Source organism: Typopeltis vanoorti, chromosome 18, assembly GCF_054136105.1.
Source record: "Typopeltis vanoorti isolate ZY-2024b chromosome 18, IOZ_Tvanoo_1.0, whole genome shotgun sequence".
NCBI classification, from domain to species: domain Eukaryota; kingdom Metazoa; phylum Arthropoda; class Arachnida; order Uropygi; family Thelyphonidae; genus Typopeltis; species Typopeltis vanoorti.
Window position 1 is genome coordinate 18,474,571 of NC_143566.1, and position 26,183 is coordinate 18,500,753.

The 26,183-nt window shown below is 35.3% G+C and overlaps 1 protein-coding gene across 1 annotated transcript in view; it reads left to right on the top strand.

The window, feature by feature from the left end:
- Vps11 (vacuolar protein sorting 11) overlaps positions 1-26,183 on the top strand; it is a 457,238-nt gene that overhangs the window by 43,225 nt on the left and 387,830 nt on the right. The window contains exon 4 of the mRNA XM_090408066.1: positions 25,989-26,039. Coding sequence (XP_090264192.1) covers positions 25,989-26,039 — 51 coding nt within the window. The remainder of the gene's footprint in view (positions 1-25,988; positions 26,040-26,183) is intronic.

The window sequence follows — 26,183 nt, forward strand, 5'->3', positions numbered from 1 at the left end:
AAATTTATATTACTTTGCTCAATTTAAGTATGTTTTATAAAATGCATAAAGATTTGATTCTGTATGCCATTGATTTTGGGACTCTGGTTTTGATGGCTTTTTATAGAACTTTGGTCCATGGAAACCTTAGAGGACACAGTTAAGCCATTCCATATATGATTTTGTTTCAATCATAGTATTTTCAGGGTATACAAAAGAGCAAAACATAAATTTATATATTATAATAATACTGTTCTGGCTGGATGAAATTGATAAAATTTGAGATATGGGATTTACATAAGTTTTGTCTCTTTTGGTTTCAGTTGGATTATTCATATTGGGAAAAAAGATTCAAGTAGATATTAATAATTCTACACTGGCTGGATGGGATTTGCTGAAATTTAATATTTCATCATCAAATTCCTGCCATGTATCCTCAAGGGGTGTACAGGATATGATAGTTCTACATGAAAAAAAATTACATCATTATTAACTTCCTATCTACAATTTTCCTCCAAATCAGTCTGATACTTGTCAAGACTCCAACATTATCAGATCTTATATTTCTATCTTCTAAGGCACTTTGTACCATATCAATCCACCTATATCTTGATCTTCCTCTGGGTTGTTTTGCTGCCAACCTGGCAGAGAACCCTTGTTTTGCTAATCTTTCCTTGCCCATTCTGTTAAAGTGACCATACCACCTGAGATTAGCTCTGCTAACGCATTCCTGGATGCTGACAATGTCAAGTTCTTTCCTAATATCCTTGTTTTTAATATGATGTTGCCATTGATGCCATCTGTTCAGGCCTATAATCTTTCTCATGACTCTCATATCTGTGGTCTCTAGCCTTTGGTCAAGTGTTTTACTTCTGACCCAGCTCTCAGATCCATAAGTTAAAACAGGTTTGAACACTGTCTTGTATACAGCTAATTTAGTGTTCCGACTAATTTCTCTCTTATTCCATGTGAATTTATTCAATCGACTTCCCACCATACCAGCTTTGCTGATTCTGTTGTCTATTTCTATATTTACCATCTTCAGTAAAAATTGTACCTAAGTAGCTGAAATTTTTTACTTGTTCCACAGGTTCTCCATTCACAACACAGTTGACATTTTCAATGATTCTGCCTATTTTCATTGTCTTTGTCTTTTTATTGCTGACCTTCAAACCATATCTATTACAACAGTTATTCAATTTAGTCAGAGAATCTTGCAGACTTGTAGTGGATTTATTTAGAAGTGTAACATCATCCGCAAAAAGCAAAAAGATAATGTGATCCATATAGATGATGAATAACAGAGGGGATAATGTACATCCTTGTCTCACACCAGATTTAACATTAAACCATCTTCCTGTACTTCCTTCAATTCTAACTGCTGACTTACAACTCAAATAAAGACTAAGTATTGCTTGATATAATGCCCCATTGACACCATATAACTGCAGCATATTGAATAGCTTCTCTCTTGGCACCTTGTCATATGCCTTTTCCAAATCGGCAAAACTTAAATACAGATCTTTGTTATATTCCCATGCTTTCTCGACTATTTGTCGTAAAGTGAAGATCTGATCCTGATAGCCTCTATTTGGCCTGAATCCAGCTTGTTCTTCACCAAGCTTTTCTTCCACAATTCTTCTCAACCGTTTCTCAAGTATATTTGCATAGATGTTGCCAGGAACGCTCAGTAGGGAAATAATTCCTCCACTTCTACCTTAGTAGAACCTTCTGTGGGACCATAGGCACAAATAAGTCTCATTGTCCAGTTCCCCATTCTCATATTTGCCCACATTACTCTATTTGAGACTGACTGCCATTCAAGAAGATTAGCCTCGTATTTTGTGTTGAATACTATGGCTACTCCTTCTTTTCCTTGATTGTCATTGCCTGAATATAACATTTTGCATTTATTGCTCAGAAAGATCTCACCAGGTTTGGTCTTTTTTGTTTCAGTCATCCCTATTATGTCGATCTGGTACTTATCTAATTCCTCAGCTAGCTCAATTTCTTTGCCATTCAGGCTTCTTATGTTGATAGTACCGATCTTTAACTCTGGTGATGTTGAGTTGGGGTTTGTTTTCAGATTTGTTCCAGTAGCTGACTTTTCGCTGTTCGTCCTGGTTCCCTGGCAAAAACAACGGGGACCTTGTTTAACCGGGCGACACCCCAGCCGGCATGAAATTTTGTCATGTTGTACCATCATTTTTTATTTTGGTCGGCTAAATCCCAAATTGCTAGCCAATCTTTGTTCGTTCAATATCCAAGTAGATACTCAACAGGGTGCACCACGAGAAGGTGAGGATTGGAAATTAGGTCAGAAGCCCTGGTCGGTTCTCCACATTCCTTTAAAGGCTATGTGGGGATCTCCTCTCAGGTATACAGCTTTGACCCCCTCTTAAAATTTGTGAAATTATTTCAGTTTTTGTTTCATTTGGACATTTTATAGTGACAAAATAAATTCATGTCTACAATATATATGTAGATATATATAGTAAAAATGGGTTACATTATCATAAACACAGTATAACGTTTTACATGTTTCTTGAATTTCTAATGTAATACTAGTGCTTATCTCATTTCATTCCGATTGATAATCTTACTTCACTCTTTTGGATATCCAGTAACTCTGATTGAAATTCAAATTCTTAAATAACTGAATATTCAAAAATTAAAATTTTTGAAATTTTAGGAACTTCACTCCTAGCACCATAGACTCTCACAGACCTCATCCCTCCCACCCCATGTGATTTATTCAATTTGGCAACTGAATAAATCAAAATGCTATTCTGTTTTCCAATCAGTCAACATTTTTCACCTAACTGTACTTGTAAGAGAAGTGCAACTTGTCATAAACTATCTTTTCTTCTTTATGTTTCTTCTACATCTTCTCGAAGAACAACTAAAAGAGTTACACTGTCATAAAAACTCTAAATCTTCTTCTTAGTTACTATCATATTCAAATATTTTAATTTTTCCATATGGTCATTCCATTTGAACATAGGCGTATGTTACAATCAACTTTTTGGTTGGCAGTTTTTTCACTTGGTTATACTATAAATTAAAGATACCAAGAAATTATATACTTGGTTTAATCCTTTATCCTATATAAGCAAACAAAGTTTGTGCCTGAAGTATTTTCAGGAATGGGGTAACTCGTATATTATTACATGACAGCTCCAAGGAATCCAAAGACTCATCGAGGGAGTACACCTACTCTACAACTCTCTGTCTCCACCACTCATTCCACTAACTACAACGAACTGCAACTATCATCATCATCTACACCAGTGATGGCGAACCTTTTTACCCAGGTGTGTTCAAACATCTTTTTTTTTTTTTTAAATATTGACGTTGTTGATGTGCCACTTGCATACATGCATTATAAATTTAACTACTTAATCATAGATGGTGACTTATACATATCATATTAGGCAATTTATTTAATAGGACATTAATATACAATCTATGAATTCATATTATACAATTAATTTAATAAACTGAAATTATTGAAATTAGTTTTTTCATCAGAATACCAATATTTTTCAACATTTAAGGTGTGTCACCTGAAACCCTCAAGTGTGTCAGTGCTGACATGCGTGTCATAGGTTCGCCATCACTGATCTACACCAATGCCATCTACTGCCCATCATCACCACTAGTATTTTCACAGACAATCACAAACATCCATGCCCACAGCAGGATTCGAACCTGTGCCTTTTGGCTGGAGAGCAGATATGCTGACCACTCGGCCAACCAGGCTGGCCTGGTCATATTGAAGCTAATGACCTCACATCACTTGCCTTATTATTCCATAATGCAAAGTACATATCCTTAGAGATATATATCATGCTATGCATTATGGGAAGGGTTACTACCCAAACTGGTTTCGATCTTTTATTGAGGTCTTATCAGTGGGAGCTAGACGCAGAGATGATACTAAGGTTGAGTAATGTAGAAGTCATATATGAGTAGCCTTTTGGCTACTCGTATCTTATTATTAAAACACTTTATTATTATTATTAAAATTATTATTTAAATTAAGGGGATATTAAATCCCACATTGTTTTAAAACCGAATAAGAAACTCAAAGATTGGAATCAGAGAGTTTCATGCCGAATATAGTATAATAAACTATAAACATATCGGTGATTACTAGCATGAGCTAATGCAAGTAGTCCTAGTACGTAGTACCAACTCGGGCAACTCGCAGCAAAGGTGGTAAAGTTCTGGTCACTATTCTTGGTATTTTCCATAATGTATTTCAGCCTCAATAAAGGCTGAAACCGGTCTGGGTTATGACCTCCATAATGTAATAACAGCATACATTTCCTAGGAAATGTGTTTTTACATTATGGAAAATACCAAGAATAGCGATCAGAACTTTACCAGCTTTTCTGCGAGTTGCCCGAGTTTGTACTACGTACTAGGACTACTTGCATTAGCTCACGCTAGTAATCGCTGATACTTATACTATATTTGGCATGAAACTCTCTGATTCCAATCTTTGAGTTTCTTATTCGGTTTTAAAACAATGTGGGATTTAATATCCCCTTAATTTAAATAATGTTTATATCGCCGAAATGAAGCTTATTTACTCTTTATATTTAAGTAACATAATGGGTGCACCTTTTTGACAACTCGTATAGCAGAGTATACAAGTTCTTTTTGCTATACCCTTTGATATTAATTTGGTCTAGCTGCTCACTGATGAAGCCTCAATAAAGGCTGAAACCGGTCTGGGTAGTGACCTCTCACCATAATGTAATAACAGCATGCATTTCCTAGGAAATGTGTGTTTACATTATGGAAAATACCAAGAATAGCGATCAGAACTTTACCACCTTTGCTGCGAGTTGCCCGAGTTTGTACTACGTACTAGGACTACTTGCATTAGCTCATGCTAGTAATCACCGATACTTTTATAGTTTATTATACTATATTCAGCATGAAACTCTCTGATTCCAATCTTTGAGTTTCTTATTCGGTTTTAAAACAATGTGGGATTTAATATCCCCTTAATTTAAATAATGTTTATATCGCCGAAATGAAGCCTATTGGCTGTTTATATTTAAGTTAAAATTATTATATTATTATTATTATTATTATTAAAGTACTTAAAAAATCTTTAATTTATAGTATAACCAAGTGAAGAAACTTCCAACAACTACCTCTAATCCAGGTTATTTTAATAATAAGGTGTGACACCTTTTGGCTACTCATATATGAAAATATGACTTCTGCATTACTTCAGCCTTAGTATCACCACCTCTGAGTCCGGGTCTTTGTAAATTACATTCTCTCAATCTGTTCTTGTGTTCCACATTCCAAAGATCCCTGACTAACTTTGGGAATCTTCTCTGGGTCCTTTCTAACATACACTCGTCACCATGAAAACCTGGTGACCAAATCTGTGCACAGTAATCCATATGGGACCTGATAAATGCCTTATACAATAGCATCATGACCTCTATTTCTATATATCAGGGTTCTTCCCATTATTCGATGTGGTGTCTTCAAAACTTGTGCAGTGTGGCCTCTGAATTTTTGGTCCTTGTCCATCACCACTCCCAGATCTCTCATCTCCTCTACTTCCTGTAAAGTTTCCCCACCAAGTGTATACTTTGCATCTCATCGTTGGTTACCAAATTTCAAAACCTTACACCAGGGATCTTCAACCTTTCAGACAGTGCGGGCCACATTAAAAATTTCAATGAAGCCCGCAGGCTAGTAAACTATACTGCGGTATTTAAAATTGTAAGATGCTTTCCAGATGAACGCTGTGCATTTGATGCTTTACATAAAATCCTATAAAAATAAACAAACTCAGCTTTAAGAGCATAGGTAGGAGTCGGGTTCATGATAAGTAAATACAATCAATACTTGAAAAAAGATAATTTAATGAAGAAAACATTCAATGTCAATGAGCAACTTGGCAATGTTTTTCCTTGACCAGCTTGTCGATGTTGGCATCAGTGTTGAAAGTCGCTGTGCTCAGAGTATTCTCGAGATGTTGGTCTGTAATCTGAATTTTTGTCTTGGACTTCACATGCTTCATTCTGGAGAAGAACTGCTCACATAAGTATGTGCTTCCTAACAAAGTTCACATCTTCAAAGCATGCCGGTGAAGATTAGGGAATGTGTCTTCAGAAATGTAGTCTTTGTAAAATGTAAGCAAGGGCACATCGAATAATTTTTTTCTCAAAGAGTTTTGGAGTTCAAGCAGCTCCATTTGTACTGAGCCTGGCATTTCAACAGCATTGACACTGAATGTCATCGAAAATAAATCTAATTTTTTTTGGTTACGAAAATCACTAAATCTCTCTTTGAACTCGCTTCGCAACACGACTGATTTTGTAGCGTATTCATCAAGAGAAGAACAGTTGGATTCAGCGAGAAGCTGAAAATGAGTCAAGTCTTTTTTTGCGAGTTGTGCCTCCCAAAGTTTGAGCTTGGCCACCTTAGTGTGCACCGGTTGATTTTTGGATTGTAGTCGCATGTTTAGGTCATTCATATGCAGCAAGATGTCAGTCACAAAAGCAAAGTCTGTCATCCACTTTGGATCATTAAATTCCACAATCAGATTCCCCTTGGTTTTCATGAACTGCTATATTTCGCTCCTTAAGTCAAAGACTCTTTTAAGAACCTTCCCTCTGCTCAACCAATGCACATCACTATAATAAACCATATCGTCGTGAACTGCTTCGCACTCTTGGGTCAAAAACTCTTGGAATTGACGATGATTCAATCCTCTTGCCCTAATAATGTTGATGACAATCACATTCTCAAGTCCAATAGTTTTCGTGCACAAATTTTCCTGGTGGATTAAACAGTGGTAATATATGAAATCTTTACCTTCTAGTTCCAGTTCTTTCCGTAGCAGCACAACAAATCCTTTGTTCTTTCCCACCATAGCAGGGGCACCATCAGTTACCATACCCTCGAGGTTGGTTAAGCTGAGGTCGAAACGCTGGAGCGTTTTCTTGGCGGCTTCAAGAATATCAGTGCCTTTTGTTGTTCCCTACATAGGTACGAGCGCTTGCAGTTCTTCTGTCACATTGAATTGTTGATCAATGCCATGGACAAAGATAGCCAGTTGTGCTGTATCCTTTACATCTGTGCTCTCATCTAAAGTAAGTGAATATGACATAAATTCAGATGACCCTTTTTTTAAAGTTCCTTCAATGTCATTGGCAAGTTCTTCGACATGTGCTACAGTTATCCCAGACAAACTCAGTTTTTTAAACACTTCCTTATTATTTAGGCACATAATATCCCCATTAGCGATGAGACACTCTTTCACAAATTCACCATCCAAGAAGGCTTTTGATTTTTTAGCAATTTTTTCAGACATAACTTACTTTGATGCACACTTCGCTTTCTTCCCTCTGCCTTTTAAACGTACCCTGCTGGCATTTTAAATCAATTTCGAGATGGTTCATTTTGTCCACACGAAGCTACCCTTGAAGGTGATCGAAATTGGAACGCATGCTTTGTCTCATAGTGTCTTTTTATATTGTGTTCTTTTGATACTGACACTGACTCACCACAAATTAAACACACTGGCTTATCGTCGATTGGCACAAAAAAGTACAAATTGGTCCACTTTTCATTAAAAACCCAACAAGAATCACTTAATTTACGCTTTTTACTCATAGACACCTTAGTGATGGAAGGTGAATCCAAAAAAAATGATCCAAAATGGCCATGTAAACAGTTATTATCCACTGAATATGTCTCACACTAATGAAAAAAGTCTGGCAGTATAAATCCACAATAGGTTATAGCTGACACAATGAGCCTGTGTGCGCTTATACACGAATATCACACTGTTCACGACTGACTGACTGACTATGGATGAGATCCTCTTGTATTTATATGAAAATAACAAAGTATCGAGAACCTTCGAGATGTATCTGGAAGACACTGGACAGTGCACTCGAACGAACTACTGCTCCAGCCATCTACGTGGGACATTAGTAGTAGTACTTAAGTACTGGTAGATGGCTGAAGAAGCATGTCTATTTATTTTTATAGGATTTTATGTAAAGTATCAAATACAGAGCGTTCCTTGTGAATCTGGAAAGCATCTTACGATTCTAAATATCGCAGTATAGCTTAGTGGCCCGCGGGCTTCATTGAAATTATTTTTTATTTAATCACATTTTAATTTTAAGTAGTTATTTTTTCAAAATGGCCAGCAGGACACAGAAAGGAGCTCCGTGGGCCACCTGCGGCTCATGCATTGAAGACCCCTGCCATACACTTTGACAACATTGAATTGACAGTTCCATCTGCCCAGTCATGCAATCTATTCAAGTCCTCCTGCAAGGCCATAACATCTGCTTGACTGTATTGCTTTCTCCAATTTTGCATCATCTGCAAACAGCTGCAGATCACTAGTTAAATCCATCCCAATATCATTAATATACAAATTTTGAACAACAATTGTCCCAAAGCAAATCCTTGCAGTACACCACTGGTAGCCTTCCTCTTATGGGATACCACACTCCCATATCCAACTTTCTGATACATATCTGACAGCCAGTCACTGATCCAACTCAGAAGTCTGTTATCCAATCACATTTGTTTCAATTTATTTAATAGTTTGTCATGTGAAAGCCTATCAGAAGCTTTTGCAAAATCCAAGTACACCACTATATATGCATCTCCTCTGTCTGAGGTATTTATCACTTTGGTATAGTACATAAGTAAGTTAGTAAAACATGATTTCCCCTTGACAAACCCATGCTGATAAATGCAGAGAATACTGCTGCTCTCAACCCATTTCAGTAACCTACTTCTTACCAATTTCTCCAGTACCTTGACCACAACTAGATATACAGAGATATACACATTAGCCTGTAATTTGAAACTATAGCCATATCATCACCTTTATGCAGTGGAACAATTTTATCCTCCTTCCACTCCCTTGGAACCTCTGCTGTTGAAAGACTTATTAAATAGGCATGCCACTGCTACTTCCAATTCCCTGGAACATTCCTTTAAGATGTGCAAATCCTTATTGACATCAAGGTTATTTCCTCAGATACCTCCTGCTCACTCACAATTAAGCTATCCTTTCTTATGTCCTCTACACTCAAGTTTCTCATGATTCCGCCCTGATCAGGATGAAACACCCATATAAATTGATCACTGAATACCTCAACAGTGTCTTCTGCAGCAGTTACTGTTCTACCGTTTTCATCCATTAACATCATCTTACCAAGTCATTCTTTTTTAGTTTAATCCTTTATCCAAGTGTGAGCAAACAAAGTATGCACCTGAAAGTATCTTCAGGACTGGGGTAAGGTGGTACAACACCAGGGCACTCCTTGTAAAGGTGGAGCAAGCTACCAACACTCCTTACTAAGTATCTCCCATAATGCAAAACACATCTCCTTGTGGATATGTCTAATGTTATGCATTAAGGGAAGAGCCACAACCCAGACTAGTTTCGACCTTTATTGAGGTCTCTTCAGTGGGAGCCAGGCCCAATTGGGTCGAAAGTTCGAAACTAGTCTGGGTTGTGGCTCTTCCCTTAATGCATAACATTAGACATATCCGCAAGGAGATGTGTTTTGCATTATGGGAGATACTGAGTAAGGAGTGTTGGTAGCTTGCTCCACCTTTACAAGGAGTGCCCTGGTGTTGTTACCACCTTACCCCAGTCCTGAAGATACACTTTCAGGTGCAAACTTTGTTTGCTCATTTGCTCACACTTGGATAAAGGATTAAACTAAATTTATTATACTCTAACCAAGTGAAAAATAAACTTTCAACATGATCATTCTTCTTGCCAGATATCTAAAAAAACTATAGGGTTTTTCTTTGCCTGATTTTTCAATTTCTGCTCATACTGCACTTTTGTTTTCCTTACCAATTGAGTCACTCTTCTGGCTTGTTCTTTATACTCTTCATGAAACTGATTATTACCATTATTCATCTTGTACTGCCTCCAAAATAATTTCTTCCAGATTTCATGTTTAACTCATTCATCCATTTTACATCTACCATATTAAGCCTTTTGGACTTTGGAATACATTCACACATTGATGCTGTTATGTATTTCTTTCAGTTCCCAAGTCACATTTATTTCCTTACTGCTCAACTCCTCATTCCATGCTATAGCTTCAAGCTGTCTCCTAAGCTTGTCATAATCTCCAGCCTTATAATTCCACATCTATCCTTTTCTCACAGAAGTCTGCATATGGCTAGCCACAACCCAGGTGATCACTTTATGGTTTTTCATAAAGTGATCATCCTTATCACTTTCCTCCAGTTGGAGAGAGTGAGAAACCCTATTCACAATTATATCCACTGATGATATGGTCAGATTAAAACTCATGATCCTCGTACGCCCTCCTCTACATTCTGCTTGAGATAGTTACTCTCATGAATTTCATTTTCCTTATTCCTAAATGCTATCTCTTCATTCCATTCTATACTGCCATAATTAAAATCACCCATAATAATTACCCTTCCTTTGTTCACTAATTCAAATTGTTCATACATTTCTTCCTCACCACACTCCACATTCTCTGGCCTATAGCAACATCCAACTAAATATGTCTTTCTGTCAACTTCCACATTACACCACACTGCCTCATAACCAGTGCCACTATTTCCCTCTTTCATGTTACCTTGCGAAAAATACTGTATCCTTCAATTTCTATTCCTTTCAGAGTATCATCTTCATTAAACCATGTTTCACTTATTCCAATGATTTTGGCAAGAATAAACTCAGTCACTGAAACCATTTCATCCCCGAAACAAACAGAGTAGTTCATTTTTAGGTCTATAATCAGTCCTATCCAAGCCACTGGGTGATTTTCCCACAATACCTGCCCTTGCCCAGTCACCTTTATCATCACTTACCACACATATACCTCCCTTGCCCAGTCACCTTTATCATCACTTACCACACATATACCTGCTTAGTCTCAACTTCCCCACCCACATTGCAATATATTCCATTTCCATACTCACATTCATTGCAACTTTCAATATCCACTCTCCCTACTTCATGTCTCCCTCTCCACCCGGGCTCCCCCTGTTTTCCTTTTCTTCTTTCATTCCTGTTGTCTCTTCTTCGTCTTCTCACAATACCTTCGTTTCCATTGCCAAGCACTTCTGTCTCTTCAATACCACTCTCCTGATCTTTCACGTCATCTCTTACTTTTGATCTCTTGCATGCAGCATAGACTGTTCTTCCATCTAGCAACACTTTCTCCAGTACACTCACTACAAGACATTTAAATGCAACTCATCATGCATGTATAATTCCATTCTTCTCTCAAACAATGTCATACATCCACAAACTGTACTCCCTTCTCCTCACACAGCTCTGCTAGCATATCATTCATGATTCCAGCTCTCTGTCTCAACTCATCATTGTCATATCTCGGCAACACACTGACAAACTTTCCCTGTTTTCTTTCACTTTTCTCAATAACTTCCTGATTTTTTTTCTTACATACTCCTTATGTCCTCATAAATCATTTGTCCTCATGACCTCGACTAGTTCTCTTGTTTCCTCCTCATTCCCAATGCCTGAATTATCCTGTTCATTCTCCCTCCTGGATAACAGACCTTATGGGTTCTCATTATCTAATCCTCTAACTCTGGAATCACCATATTGCTATCCTGGAATTACTCGTCACCTCTTTTATCCTTTCATTCTATGCTTTTGCACACTTTCATTAGTTTCCACTAAATGTCTCATATCACTACACATATTCCTGATTTCATTTTCAATAACTGTTTCATCAAATCTTGCATTCTAACAATTTCACTCTGTCACTCCCATAGCCTCGCAACCTCTTGTTCTGCCTCACTGTGCTGCCATTTACTCATTCATAATTTCTTTCACTCCTTTATCACTAACTTTGACTTCTATGTTTGCATTCTTTCACTCCCTCAGTTTCACTAGCTTTTTTTTTTCATTTCTATTTCTTTCATTTATGCCATCTTTTATCTTTTCATAGTGTTTTGCATTCAGTTGAATATTGTTGAGAACTATTTAGTGATCAGTTTATCAGTGTATTTCATCCTTGTGATTGTACCATCACAAGCTAGTGTGTAGAGGTATGGCAGTGGAGGGACTGGTGTTGAATGAGCAGGAAGTATGTGAGGAACTAAGTAAACTTGATATTAATAAGGCAAAGGATTTGACAGTATATTGTAATGATATGAAGTTATTTGCGGCTTTGTAATGAATGAGGTCTAATGATTTATTGTAGATGGGGATATTAACTCTTTATTCTAATTAGCAGTGCGCTTTTGCTTTCGTAACTTTTCTTACTTATTCTATTGCGTACTATGTTTATCCACCTTTCGTATTTACTAGTTGCATGCCTATGAACACTGGAAAATTTATTTGTTAAGACTGCACCACCAGTATTTCTATATTGGCATAAGACTCAGTAAAACGTCCGCTAGATAAACCGGATGTTTTACTCTTACTAGCATAAATTCCTTCAATAAAGTTTACATAAACGGTCGTGGTTCTGAAGTACTTAAACTACACTTTTAATGCCTTAGTTTTCCCGCTCACAGATCTGAGTTTATTTAGGAACAGTGCATTCTAAAATAAAAGATCAGGTGGCACTCTATTGACATATAATTAAGACACATTTATTTACATTAATAACAAAGTACATTAATTAAATGATAGGGAGGTTACTCTGTACCTATCTGTTAGACTTTTAACATAAAGAAACAAACTTTCCCTTTCTTTACTGTATATTCTGTTCTATACAATAGAATATTATTATTAATAGAATATATATTATTCTATACAATATAATTACTAAATTACTTCTCTGCTTATTGAATCAAATTATTGGAACTAATTTACTCACAAAGAGGTTAGCTAGCTATGCCAAGTTATTTCACAAATTATATTCCAATTAATAACAATTCAGAGGACCCTCTTATAGACACTTCTTATTACTATTTCTTATCAGTCCATCTATAACTTATCTCCTAGATCAGTGGTGGCGAACTTTTTTATGTGCATGTGCCAAAAGTTTATGAATCGAGTTGCTGACATGCCGGGGCATGCGAAAAATTTACAAATCAAGTTGATGACGTGCCGGGCAGTTTTTAGTAAGGGAAAAATTAATAGAAAATCTATTAATTTATAGTAATATATAATATTTTATAAATAATTATTTATAATTTTATAAATAATATTTTATTTATAATATTTATATATAAATTTATAATATTATTCAGTGTAAAATTGATTATTATATTATTAAATTGATTTTAACGTTGGTTTGAAGGAAAAAAAAAACGGTAGTGAGAAAAATATTTATGCATTGTAACTCACCATAGAAGTCAGCTGAGCAGAGGAAGCTCAACTTGTCAGCGAAATGCTTACCGTATTTACTCAAATATAACTTGCTCTCGCGTATAACTCGCACCCCTGATTTTACTTTATGAAAAACGACATCAAAAAGTTTTGCATATTACCTCGCACACAAAAAATGTTTAAACATCAGTTAAAAACACGCCCTCTCCAAAGCCATTATACTGCAGATGCAAGAAAAACAAGTGTAGTATTGTATCTGAATAAGGTACAGAGGCTTTTGCAGTCTGTGTAATATATTTCTCAACAAATAATGTGATTCATTAATTAGCGCCGTTTTTATTCCGGCTGTCTCTAATTGCACTATTATTGCCCCCTCCCACAGAAACTCTACTGTACAGCCTCAAGTCAACAACTGTGTTTCAGTGCAACCATATGTTGCACTGAAACACAGTATCTAACTAACTAACAAACACTTATTTCATGTTCAATTACATGAAATAAGTGTTTGTTTTATTGCATTTGAAATTCTCGATGTCATTATGACAGATCACAAAGACTAACTTCAAATAAAATTCTACCACGAATTGAAACATGCCATATAATTATGGTGACCACACGTCCTTTATTTAAGAGGACAGTGCTTTATTTCGCTGCTCTGTCCTTTAGATTTTTTTTTTTCTAAAATGGCCATTTTGTCCTTTATTTTGTGAATTAATGCCAACATATTTAAAGATGCAATTCATAAATTGTACCAAACCTGCACTGATTATTTAAATAACTTGGACAGCTGTTTCATGGAAATGGAAGTATTTGAATGGGTCCTACTATGAGAAATCCCTCTGCAGGCAAAGATTGAGGAAAGTATTTTGTTCATTGCCAGTCACTGGAACTTAAACATAAATGACGGCGAACTATTTTATGAAGTTTTGTATATTAAAAGTTATGTCACCAGTGAAAAGATCGAAGAATGGCATCAAAATGACATAGTAGGGTTGAATATTTTAAATATTTTGTACATGAACATGTATCTTTTAAAAACATTTTAAAAATCGTTGAATTTTGCTTATGTCTCCTTGGATCTAATGCCCCCACTGAACAAGTATTTTCATTAGTGAAAATATATGGACCAATGAAAAAAAAACAATTAAAAATAGAAACATTGAAAGCATGCATTTATACCAAATGGAACTTTGATATGAATTGAATGCAGTTTTATGAATTTTTAAATCACAAACCTGATTTATTAAAAAAAGTTCATTCTTGTGTAAAGTTTCAAAATTAATTTTTTTAAGTAATAATATGATTGTTTAAAATGCTATGTGTATGTTTATATTTTATAACATTTTATAAACGTTATAAAGCTTTTTAATTTTAGTGAAACAAATAAATGTAACCTGTTTTTTTTTTTTTATTTATTATGAAACAATTTCTGATTTGTCCTTTATTTTCTCCAATAAAATATGGTCACTGTACATATAATGCGTGTGTGAGTTTGCCTGCCAGTTCAACCCAAACATGCAGGAATGAAATTCAACCAAGGGTTGAAACTTTGTGCGAGTTGAACCCGATGGTAATGAGAAGTTCCGTCGGAACGATAAACGACACATTGTCGTGAATGTGTTAAAACTAGGAAATATATAGTGAATGTTGTTATGACAGTTTCAGATGTTATGGAATTCGGTTGAAGAGAATTAGTATTTCAACTCAACACTTGTTGGTTGCCTATGTCTTTGGATCACATGATCTTTTGTTAATACCGCGGTAATCACATGCACGTCTTCATAGCTGCTCTCTCGTATAAAACAAAATTTAACTTGTACATATTATAATAATTAAAAAAAAAAGTTGAATAATTTATAAGTATATAAAAGGATATCACCTGTAAATTGTTGACTTGCCAGCAAAATTCTCGGACGTGCCACCTCTGGCACGTGTGCCATAGGTTTGCAATCTATGTCCTAGATTACAAAAAGAATGTGCAACAAAAGATGGAAGAAACTTACAGAGGCTCTGTGTCGCACACTCATCCAAAGGTCCTGCACTAAAGTCCCTATGCTTTTTCTTTCATCTCGGGCATTAGGCTTCTGTCTGGAGAGTCTTGCTTCAGGGGGCATCTTGTTGGGATATTGGCGGGCTTTGGACTGCAATTTTCCCAGCACTCGAAAAGCTCAGGCAAGAGGTTTCAGCATACAGGCTTGAAGATCGCTCTGCGGCTTTTGGTTTTGGTTGACCTCCTGCAGCAAAAAGACATCCGACCGACACTTGGTTTGAGTATTTACATCGGCTGTTCTCTCGTCATTCCCATTCTTCTCCTCTGGCATGGGTTCCCCATAATGTCTGGTCCTCTGGATCCTACTGCCAATATTTCTGCCACTAACTGCTGACTATTCTGCCTCTAACGACACGATGTTCGGCTCAGTCCCTTTTTATTTCATGTTTTCCATGACCTTGCACGAAGGGTTGTAACCCCCGAAGAATTCGGCACGACTCCTTGATCTTCTGTTAAGACCGACCTGCTTTCTTCTCCTCCATTCATTCCTTTAATCCTATCTTGTCGGGCAGCAGAAACTTGTCTGAATGTTCCCGATCTCTTTGACACTAACTTTGAAGGTGTTTATACGCAGAGCTCGCAAACAACTTTCTCATACACTTAAATCGTAAACAGCTTTCTTAGTTGTTTATGTAGAGCTGTTATACAAAGTTCTGGCGGCAAAGCATTGCCTTTGTTTTTGATATTCTAGAAATTTTTGTTAAAGCAGTAAGTACAGTCAATTCCCATAGAGTTACATTAATATTTAGCATAAAATATATAGAGACATACAAGGTTATTTTTGTAACAGTCTCATGAGACTTGACCTCTGTAAAAATCGATGTAAAGCGCTTTGGTATTTCCAAGCTACATCGATTTTTACAATATCACGATATGTCTTGAGGGAATGCTCTATGGAATTAATGACACTGTTGGCACAACTATTTAACTTGAGTCCTACAAGGGCAAGTCCCAAAGGAATATATGGTGGAAAAAATTATTTCACTTCACAAATAGGGGGAAGCAGGATAAGACTAAGGCTCCAAATTATAGGCCAGTCTTTGTGTGTGTGTGGGGGGGGGGGGGTTGTTAAAGTATTAGAAAAGTTAGTGAGGACTAGGATTCAGAAGTGGGTTGATAATAGCAATATTATTTATGATGGCCAGCATGGGGTTTCTTAGAAGAAGGTCATGTTTTAGCAGTCTGCTTACATATTACAATTGTCTTGAGGGAACGCTCTATGGAATTAATGGCATCTTTGGCACAACTATTTAACTTGAGTCTGTTCTCCCTCCTGGAGATAGCAGACCTTATGGATTCTCATTATCCTTTAACGGGAATCGCCATACTGCTATCCTGGAAAATTAGTGAGGACTAGGATTCAGAAGTGGGTTGATAATAGCAGTATTATTTATGATGGCTAGCATAAGTTTCTTAGAAGGAGGTCATGTTTTAGCAGTCTGCTTACAATAAGATGACAAATTCACTCGATAAAGGAGATACATATTTGGTGTCGTACTTAGATTTTTCAAAGACCTTCGATAAACTGCCACATGACAAGCTAGTAACTAAACTGAAACAGATAGGATTAGATAACAGACTGGTAAGTTGGATAGCTGATTGGCTGTCAGACAGGCATCAGCAGGTTGTATATGGAGAAGTGATATCACAAAAGAGGAAGGTCACTAGTGGAGTGCCGTAACGATCTATTTTGGGGCCATTATTGTTTAACTTGTATGTTAATTACATTGAGACCAGCTTAGCTGGAAATGTGCAGCAGTTTGCTGATGATGCAAAGTTGGGAAGGGCTATGAGAAGTAGAGCAGATGTGGCCTTGCAGGAGGATCTGAATAGACTGTGTGAATGGGAAAATGAGTGGATCTGCCAGTTTGATGTTGCAAAGTGCAAGGTTTTGAAATTTGTGTATTTAAATGTACAAAACTTAATAGCCATCTGATTTCTGTGGAAGGGAAATATGTCCCTTTTCTTCGCATTATGACTGAAATAATGGAATGTTGCCAGGTTTGTCTTGTTTTAATACTGAATATTTTGATAACAGATTATTTTATTATTCTATCTTGATATTCACTTCAGTTTTCAAGAGCTTCATGTGTACAGTGCAGAGACCTTGCATAAAATCTAAGGCATTTGCAGATCAATTTCGGATATACATAATATGTCTTCTCTATTTTCTCACTATAGATTTTGCATTACCGTGATAAATATAAGCAGTATAGTTACCATCTTGCCTCGTTAATTGTATATTTCTGTTCAAGTATGGTGGATAGTATGGTGAAATATACATATTTATCGTGATTTTATATTAGAAGATTTATGAGTTTTTGTTTTTGGTTCATTTTTCACTAAATGCAGCTGAAGCAATTTTATTGTCTTGATTGGTAACTGAGGAAAAAATAATCAAGTTGCTGCTTTTACTTGAAAAATTTAGGCTTATTTTTGTTTGCAGAGCTCGTAATCATCACTGTGAAGGACTTTTATTTAATCATTATATTTCCTTTTCATGATATTTTTGCATCTAATTGTGTGGATCACAACAGATTGTGGAATGTTGTGACAACAGTGGGAATACTTAAGCATCTAATTTTCTTGATTAGAGATTTGTATGACACTAAGATGCTTCAGTAAAAACAGTCTTCAGAGAAACAGATGGTGTTTGAGTGGGAAAAAAAGGTGAGGAAGGGTTGTATACTGTCACCCCATAATATTTACTATAAATATTATGGGGTGACAGTACATGACTTAGACAAAGAACCACTAGGAATTGAAATTGGTGGAAGAAAATAAATAAGATATGCAGATGATACAATGCTCATAGCAGAAACTAAGGAAGGTATGTGGTGGTTGATTCTGGTGGTTAAGAGAGAAGACAAAGTCAGGCTTAATTTAAGTATCAGCAAAACAAATATGATGGCTTCTGGCAATTTGGATGAATTTATGATTGAGAGAGATAAAATAGAGGTGGTTGAAAGTTATAATTTTCTGGGGTCCAGAAGAAGAAATTTTGGTCCATGTGAAAATGGAATTAAAAGAAGGATAGCTATGGAGAAAAAGATATGTTAAGTCTAACAAAAATTATGAAAAATAGAGATGTTAGCAATGCCATGGAAGTTACAATTGCCAATGCAATGGTATTTCTAGTAGTGATGTATGGATGTGAAAGCTGCATCATTAAAAAGAAAGACAGAAAGAAAATTGATTCATTTGAATTATGGACATGGAAGAGAGTATTAAAAATCCCATGGACTGCAAGAAAGACTGATAAGGTTTTAGGGAGTACAAAGGTAGAATGCTACGCTAACACACAAGTTATGTAATTTGGGCATATTTTGCAATTAGATGAATCATTGGAAAAAGCAGCTATGTTGGGGCCATGAGAAGGAGAAGAAGACTGAGAGAGTTGATGGATAACATATATAAGAACTTACCAACTTGAACTTGCAGCTGCTGAAAGAAAATATAAGAGACCGAATGAGATGGAGAGCCTTTGTTCATATCATCATCAAGAGGCAGAAACAACTGGATGGCACATTGCTACATTTCACAAATTTGTAAATACCTTTGCAAATCCTACAAGTTCACATTTTTTTAAAATTTTATTTTAACATTTATTTTTCCAGCATTATTTCACAAAAATAAAATGTTTATTCCACCCTATTCTATTTTCTCTTTATTTTTAGGCACAATAGCCTATCATGGCTAAGTTACTTGGCGTTAGAGTAATCTAATGATCTGATAAAGTGATTGGTCCTGTTTGTATAGTGTGTTTGCTAGCTGAGAGTGTGTATCATGGTTTGTTTGTCTTGTGGGATGAAGAACCTGAGTTTCTGGGTGGGAAAACCCTTCCCCCTCCACCTTCAATTGAGTACTCTTATAAAGTTTTTTTCACATCTCGGATAAGATTTAACTACAGATCTTTACAACCAAAGAACTTTATATACTGACTAAGCTATGGAGACTTGATTAAAGTGTTTATTAATAAATAAAATATTCCATTATCTCCAATAATACTAATGTATTATGAGAAAACATAGTACTCTCTTTGAACCATCAAGCTTTATTTGAACAGGAGTTATCAAACATTATACTTAGCAAGCTCCTACTTAATGCCAATAAGTAGATGAATAATCTGAAATGTCATAGCATAATCTTTTATCACCATTTGTGTTAGAGTATGAGGCAAGTTTTCTTTATTTGGTACTTTGAGTTTGATCTGGATTTGTTGATGGTTGTTTTACAGATGTTACAAGTAGCTGAGAGTATAAAGCTATTGTTTTTGAGCCATTTGAGATATGCTCAGTTTTTATCTGGGGCTGTTTCAGCATATTTGTTAGAGAACTAAGACTTGGATTATGGTTGGGAGATTTGTGTGTGAGATGAAGGCCTCACAGATTCCAGCAATGATTATTTCAGTTATTCACTTAGAGCGAGGTGTTTGGATCAGGAAAGCAGTAACAGGTAATCTCATTTTGTACTGTTGTAGTATCAAAGGAGAAAAGGGTCTAGGTCAGTGGTGGCGAACCTATGGCACGCCTGAGAATTTTGCTGGCACGTCAATGATTTACATATGATATCCTTTTATATGCTTATAAATTATTCCACCTTTTTTTTAATTGTTACAATACATATGAGTTAAATTTTGTTTTACAGGAGAGAGCAGCTATGAAGACATGAATTTGATTGGTGCAGTATTAACAAAAGATCACGTGACCTAAAGATAAATGGAACTGACAATTTTTGAGTTGAAATGCTAATTCTCTTCAACCGAATTCCATAACATCTGCAACTGTCATAACAACATTCACTAGTTTTAAGTTTATTTCTTAGTTATAAGACATTCACGACGGGGTGTCGTTTATCGTTCCAACAGAACTTCTCATTACTGGCGGGCTCAACTCACACAAAGTTTCAACCCTTGGTTGATTTTTATTGCTGCTTGTTTGCGTTTGAGCTGGAAGGGGAACTCACATAAGTATTATAAGGCATGTTTCAATTCGTGGTAGAATTTTATTTGAAGTTAGCCTTTGTGATCTGTTATAATGACATCGAGAATTTCAAATGTAATCAAACAAACACTTATTTCATGTAATTGAAAAATGAGACAATAATTTTAGTTAGATACTGTGTTTCCAGTGCAACATATGTTTTGCTTGCCTATACAGCGTAGTTTCTGTGAGAGGGGTACATGTGATTTATTAGTTAGTGCCGTTTTTATTCCAGCTGTCTCTAATTACACTATTTGTTGAGAAATATATTACACAGACTGCAAAAGCCTCTGTACCTTATTCAGGGATACAATAAAACTTTTTTTTTTTTTTTTGCATCTACAGTATATAATGGCTGTTGGGGAGGGCATGTTGTTTTTTGGTGTCGGAGGTATATATGCAAAATATGCAAAACCTTTTAACATCTTTTTTCGTAAAGTGAAATCAGGGTGCCAGTTATACGCAAAGGCAAGTTATATTTGACGGTAAGCGTTTGCCGACAAGTCGACATCCTTCTGCTGCTTCCCCTGCTCCGCTGACTTCTATGGTGACTTCACTACCTTTTTTTTTTTTTTTTTTTTTTTTTTTTTTTTTTTTCAAACCAACATCATTATAATAAATTTTATACTGAATAATATTATAAATTTTTGGTGATCAGAATGGGATGTGTCAATGAAACTTATCACAAATTAAGTTAATGATGTTGGCCTGAGGAAACTACAATATTGCAACATTAGTCCTGTGATTGATAACTAATTTAAATGCGTACTTTTATATTTGTCAACATGTTACACCGTATACATTAACTGTATTAATACTCTTTATGATTATGCCATAATTAATTATTAATACTTACTTGCTAAAATAAATAGCCAAAAGGCTTCATATCGGCAGTACAAAATTATATAAATTAAGTGGATATTAAATCCAACATTATTTCAAAGCCGACTACAGAAACTATAGATGTTTCGTGCAAAATTTGACCAGAGAACTTACGGGAATATACTCGCTGCCATACTACAAGTTGGCCGCTAGAGCAACTGGTAGTTGCTCTAGCGGTTTTCATTGTATTATACATCAGCAGGTTTTATGCGCAAAGGCTAGTTTCAAGCCACTGGAAGATATTATGAGCATTGTAACAAAATTTTTCAATTTTATATCGGCACGCGCTTTAAATAAACGAAAATTTATAGAATTATTAAGTGAAGTAAACTCGGTGTACAATGGTTTACTTATGTACAACAACGTCCGTTGTTGTACGTAAGTTTACCATTGTACAATATTAATGAACGTCGAATGGCTTTCGAAATTAATGTTTTTTACTGATTTGTGTTTACATTTAAATGAATTAAATGTTCAACTGCAAGGTGTTAACAAGACAATTATTGTCATGTTTGATTTAATCAAAGCATTCGAAGCTAAATTACCAATTTTTAATCGTGACATTATTTCCAATACCTTACGATATTTTCCAAATACAAAAAAATTCTTTGCAGATCTAGAATCGCATGAAAAAACAAATCAAGTTAAATTGACAAAAGAATTTTCTACAGTTATTCAGTTGATAATGAACGAATTTTCTTCAAGATTTATGCAGTTGAGGCAATTTGCAGAGACATCAAAATTTATTTTGCATCTGGACACAACATCAACAAATAAACTCAATTTGGAGATTTTTGAGTGGCTGAATTTGGAAGATATAGAAATGCAACTAATCAATTTTCAATCTAATGGAAACAAAAGTTTGTCGATTTGAGAAATGACTTGGAAATAATGGAAAATGATCGATTATTGGGCTCAATTAAAAAAGAATGCAGAAGAGGAAATATTGAGAACTTGGAATGCCATTCCTGAAATCTTTTGTTGTTTAAAAAAAACTAGCTATATCTGTTTTCTCCTCTACATATGCTTGTGAGTCATTATTTTTCGAAATGAATTTTATAAAAGACAGTTTAAGAAATAGAATGACTGATGAATCTAGTTCCATATGTGTATTACTAAAAGTGACAAAATATGAACTTGATATAAAGAATTTGGCATCTAATGTACAACAGCAAAAATCTCATTAATAAATTGATATATTGATAAATTAATAAAAGGTTGATGTTGATTTGTATACGACAATGTGTATGTCAAATTATGAGTTCATTTTTATGAAATTCTATGTTAATTTTTAAACTTGTCTCAATAAAATTCTGCAGTTAATTTTGTATTAATTAGAGTGTATTCACAATATGATACAATGTGAAAAGGGAAAAGATTTATATTAAAAATTGCCAATTATGGTCTTCCAAGTCTCTCTACCTTGAGCTAACTGGTAGATGTCAGATGGAGTTTTACAGTTCAGCCTACTGATGGTCTCACATATGTATTGCCAAAATTGTTTACATGGTCTTCCTCTACTGTGATTGCCATCTTCTGGTTTGTACAGGATGAGGGATTCCAAAAAAGGGTGAAACTTCAGGATGTCTGAGTTGATGTCCAAGCCATCTGAGTTGTAGTCAAAAAACTATATTGACAAATGGTTCTTGCTTAGCCAGATTTAGCACAGGAGAGTTAGTGACACGGTCCATCCAAGTGTATCCAAGGATCAGTCTGAGACATGTAGTTCCAAAGGAGTTAATTAGATCTGTAGTTTTTTTTTGGTGCTTATTGTCCGGGTTTGAGAACCATACAAGAAGATGGATCTACTGGTTGCATGGTATAATCTTAATTTTGTCTTTAACGATATTAATGATGATTTTCAGATGGGGACAGAGTTTGTTATGGAAGACTAGAGCCAACTGTTTGTGTTTTTTAATATAATTTTCTGTATTGCTGATGTACGATCCAAGGTATTGAAAGTTCTCTACTCTTTCTTAGGTTTATTGTTGATACGAAGAGTTGATACCATTTGTCAATGTACATACTAATATATTATATAATATGTTAGTATGCTGGTAATAAATTTATGCCCACATTTGGCTGTAGCCATTAAAAGTTACTCAGCTTCCTTCCAGGTTGCCAGAGGGTAGCAGCAGGATTAATTATTAGATTTCCAGGAAGCCTTTTGAGATTAGATTTGGACCTGTATAGTAGTAACTGGTTGGCTGTAGAACTGCTTTATTGCTGTTCCCTCAAATGGAAGATGTACTGATTCACTCCCTAGTTAATTATAACATATTCAATATACTATAATTAACATAAAAAAACATATTAACATTTTATAAATGTACTCATTTTTGATACACATATCCAAGCTATCTTCCAAGCCATAAATCACTTCTCATTTTTGTCTTTTCTCCCACTTCAAGAATTATAACTGTGAAAATTTACATTATTCAAAGAGTGCTGCTGAATGGAAATGCAAATTTTCACAGTTATAATTCTTGAAGTGGGAGAAAGGACAAAAATGGCAGTAATCAAATTTAGATCTGATAATTTCCAACTGTATTATATATAAAGTGCCATGTAATGTGATGTACATTTAGCCATAAGCAATGTTACAGTATAATGTGCTTTTGCTTTTCAATTTCTTAGTTTTCAGTTTTCATGATTTGCTGATAGCTAAAGTTTTCTTCTGTTTGTTTTGTTTTGTGTTTATGTGTGTTTAAACATATCTTTATAAACTTAAGGAGCTATATGAGCTCATCAGCAGTAGGCTTTATAAACATCTATGCCTTAAGTGAGATTTGAACCTGAACCCTTTGTGGTAAAGGAGATTATTATTTTTTAATATGATAATTAATGTTCTCACTAGACAGGAATGTTTTAACAAAATGCAACATTTCTGATTGTGTATAATTATTTCCTTACTTGTTTCATTGGAACAGATTGGGAATAGATCACAGCATGCTCCTCAGAATGCATTGTCAAGGAGCAGAATGTTATTAGTGCATTTTTTTTTTTATTGTATTCCATTTTAAAAGTATATATATATATATATATATAGAAACTGCCATTTTACACTTGTGAAATGCAAAACCAAGAAGTAAGCGAATGCATGTTAAACATAATGTGAAGTGAATTTCTACTTCATTTTTAGAAACAATAATTTGAAGCCTTCACAAGGAAAAACAATATAGCATGACCACTTGGGAGGATTAACTAACAACTCAGAAAATCTGATTGGATGTAATATGATATGGATGCATAGACATTGATTATCACTCATGCTGATGTTTAATGGAGAAAACACATATCTAAAGACACCTGAACAGTCTCTAAATGGAGCAAAAAAACACTTTCTGGAATCTGCCACAGCACTACATTTCTCCATACCTGAAGTTGGCTTCCTCACATTACCAAAATTCTGAGTGACTGTATTTTGAGGCCTTCAACAAGATTCCATCATCGTGCCCACAGAGGGTGCCAGTTAGAACTGGTTTCCTCTATTGCTTCAATAAGGAATGAAGTCTTTTACAATTACAATTTTACAATTTGCACATCTCCTTTACCTTTTTTTACAATTGCTAAATAAATTCAGCTTGTTAATCATTATCTTTAGACGTGTGTTTTTTCCATTAAACAGGATGACTGATTGGATATCAGTCATGTTGTTATTACTTTTGTTACAGCATTTTGCTGTTATGTCCATTCTCAGAAAATAAGAACAGATACTGGAAGTTTATTTTCCACTTGGTTAGACGATAATAAATTTAGTTTAATCCTTTACCCAAGTGTAGGCAAACAAAGTTTGCCCCTGAAGTAGTTCAGGACTGAGGCAACTTGTAGCAAAGGTGGACCAAGCTCTCATCACTCCTTATCTCAGTATCTCCCATAATGCAAAGCACATCTCCTTGTGGACATGTATAATGCTATGCATTAAGGGAAGGGCCACTACCCAGACTGGTTTCGACCTTTATTGAGGTCTCATCAGTTGGAGGCAGAACCAGAAGTGGTGATACTAAGGCAGAAGCAATGGAGAAGTCATATTTACTTATACTTCTGCCTTAGTATCACCACTTCTGGTTCTGCCTCCAACTGATGAGACCTCAATAAAGGTCAAAACCAGTCTGGGTAGTGGCCCTTCCCTTAATGCATAGCATTATACATGTCCGCAAGGAGATGTGCTTTGCATTATGGGAGATACTGAGATAAGGAGTGATGAGAGCTTGGTCCACCTTTGCTACGAGTTTCCTCAGTCCTGAATTACTTCAGGAGCAAACTTTGTTTGCCTACACTTGGGTAAAGGATTGAACTAAATTTATTAAGAACAGATATGTTTTTTTCCTCATTGCAATACAAACAGCATGTTCTGCTAAAACAAAGAGAAAGAGATGCAGGCTGTTATCATTGTCCAAGTTGTAGAGTGGCACTGTTAGTTATGAAGAGACATTTCAGCTTTAACTTGCCATGCTAATTTTTCTTCTGTGTCAAACACTGCAGTTCTCTCATAAGTTGTCATCTAAATTTTTGTACTCTCTACCCCATTTGGATCTTCAGCTTAATCACTTCTCATTTGTTATTGCCTGACATATGTGGAAAAAAAAAAAAAAAAAAAAAAAAAAAAAAAAAAATATATATATATATATATATATATATATATATGTAAAATAGTTGGTGTGTGTATACATACAGGCACACACGTGAGAGAGAGAAAGAAAGGGAGAATGGATGAATAAAAAAGAGTGTTTTTTTGCATTGTATTATGTTATATTCCTTTTTTTTTTCTCTCCAGGCTGATGAACCTGGTATAAATCCTTTGGTAAAGATCTGGAATCTTGAAAAGGTATGTAGACCTATATTAGGTAGTTTATTTTAAATCTTTATTAAGCTTTAAATATTTAGAGAAGAGATTGCACATCTTGGATAGGACATGCAGAAATATGTTTTCTGGTGTCTCACTCAAGATTGTAGTTGCCAGAAGTCTCTT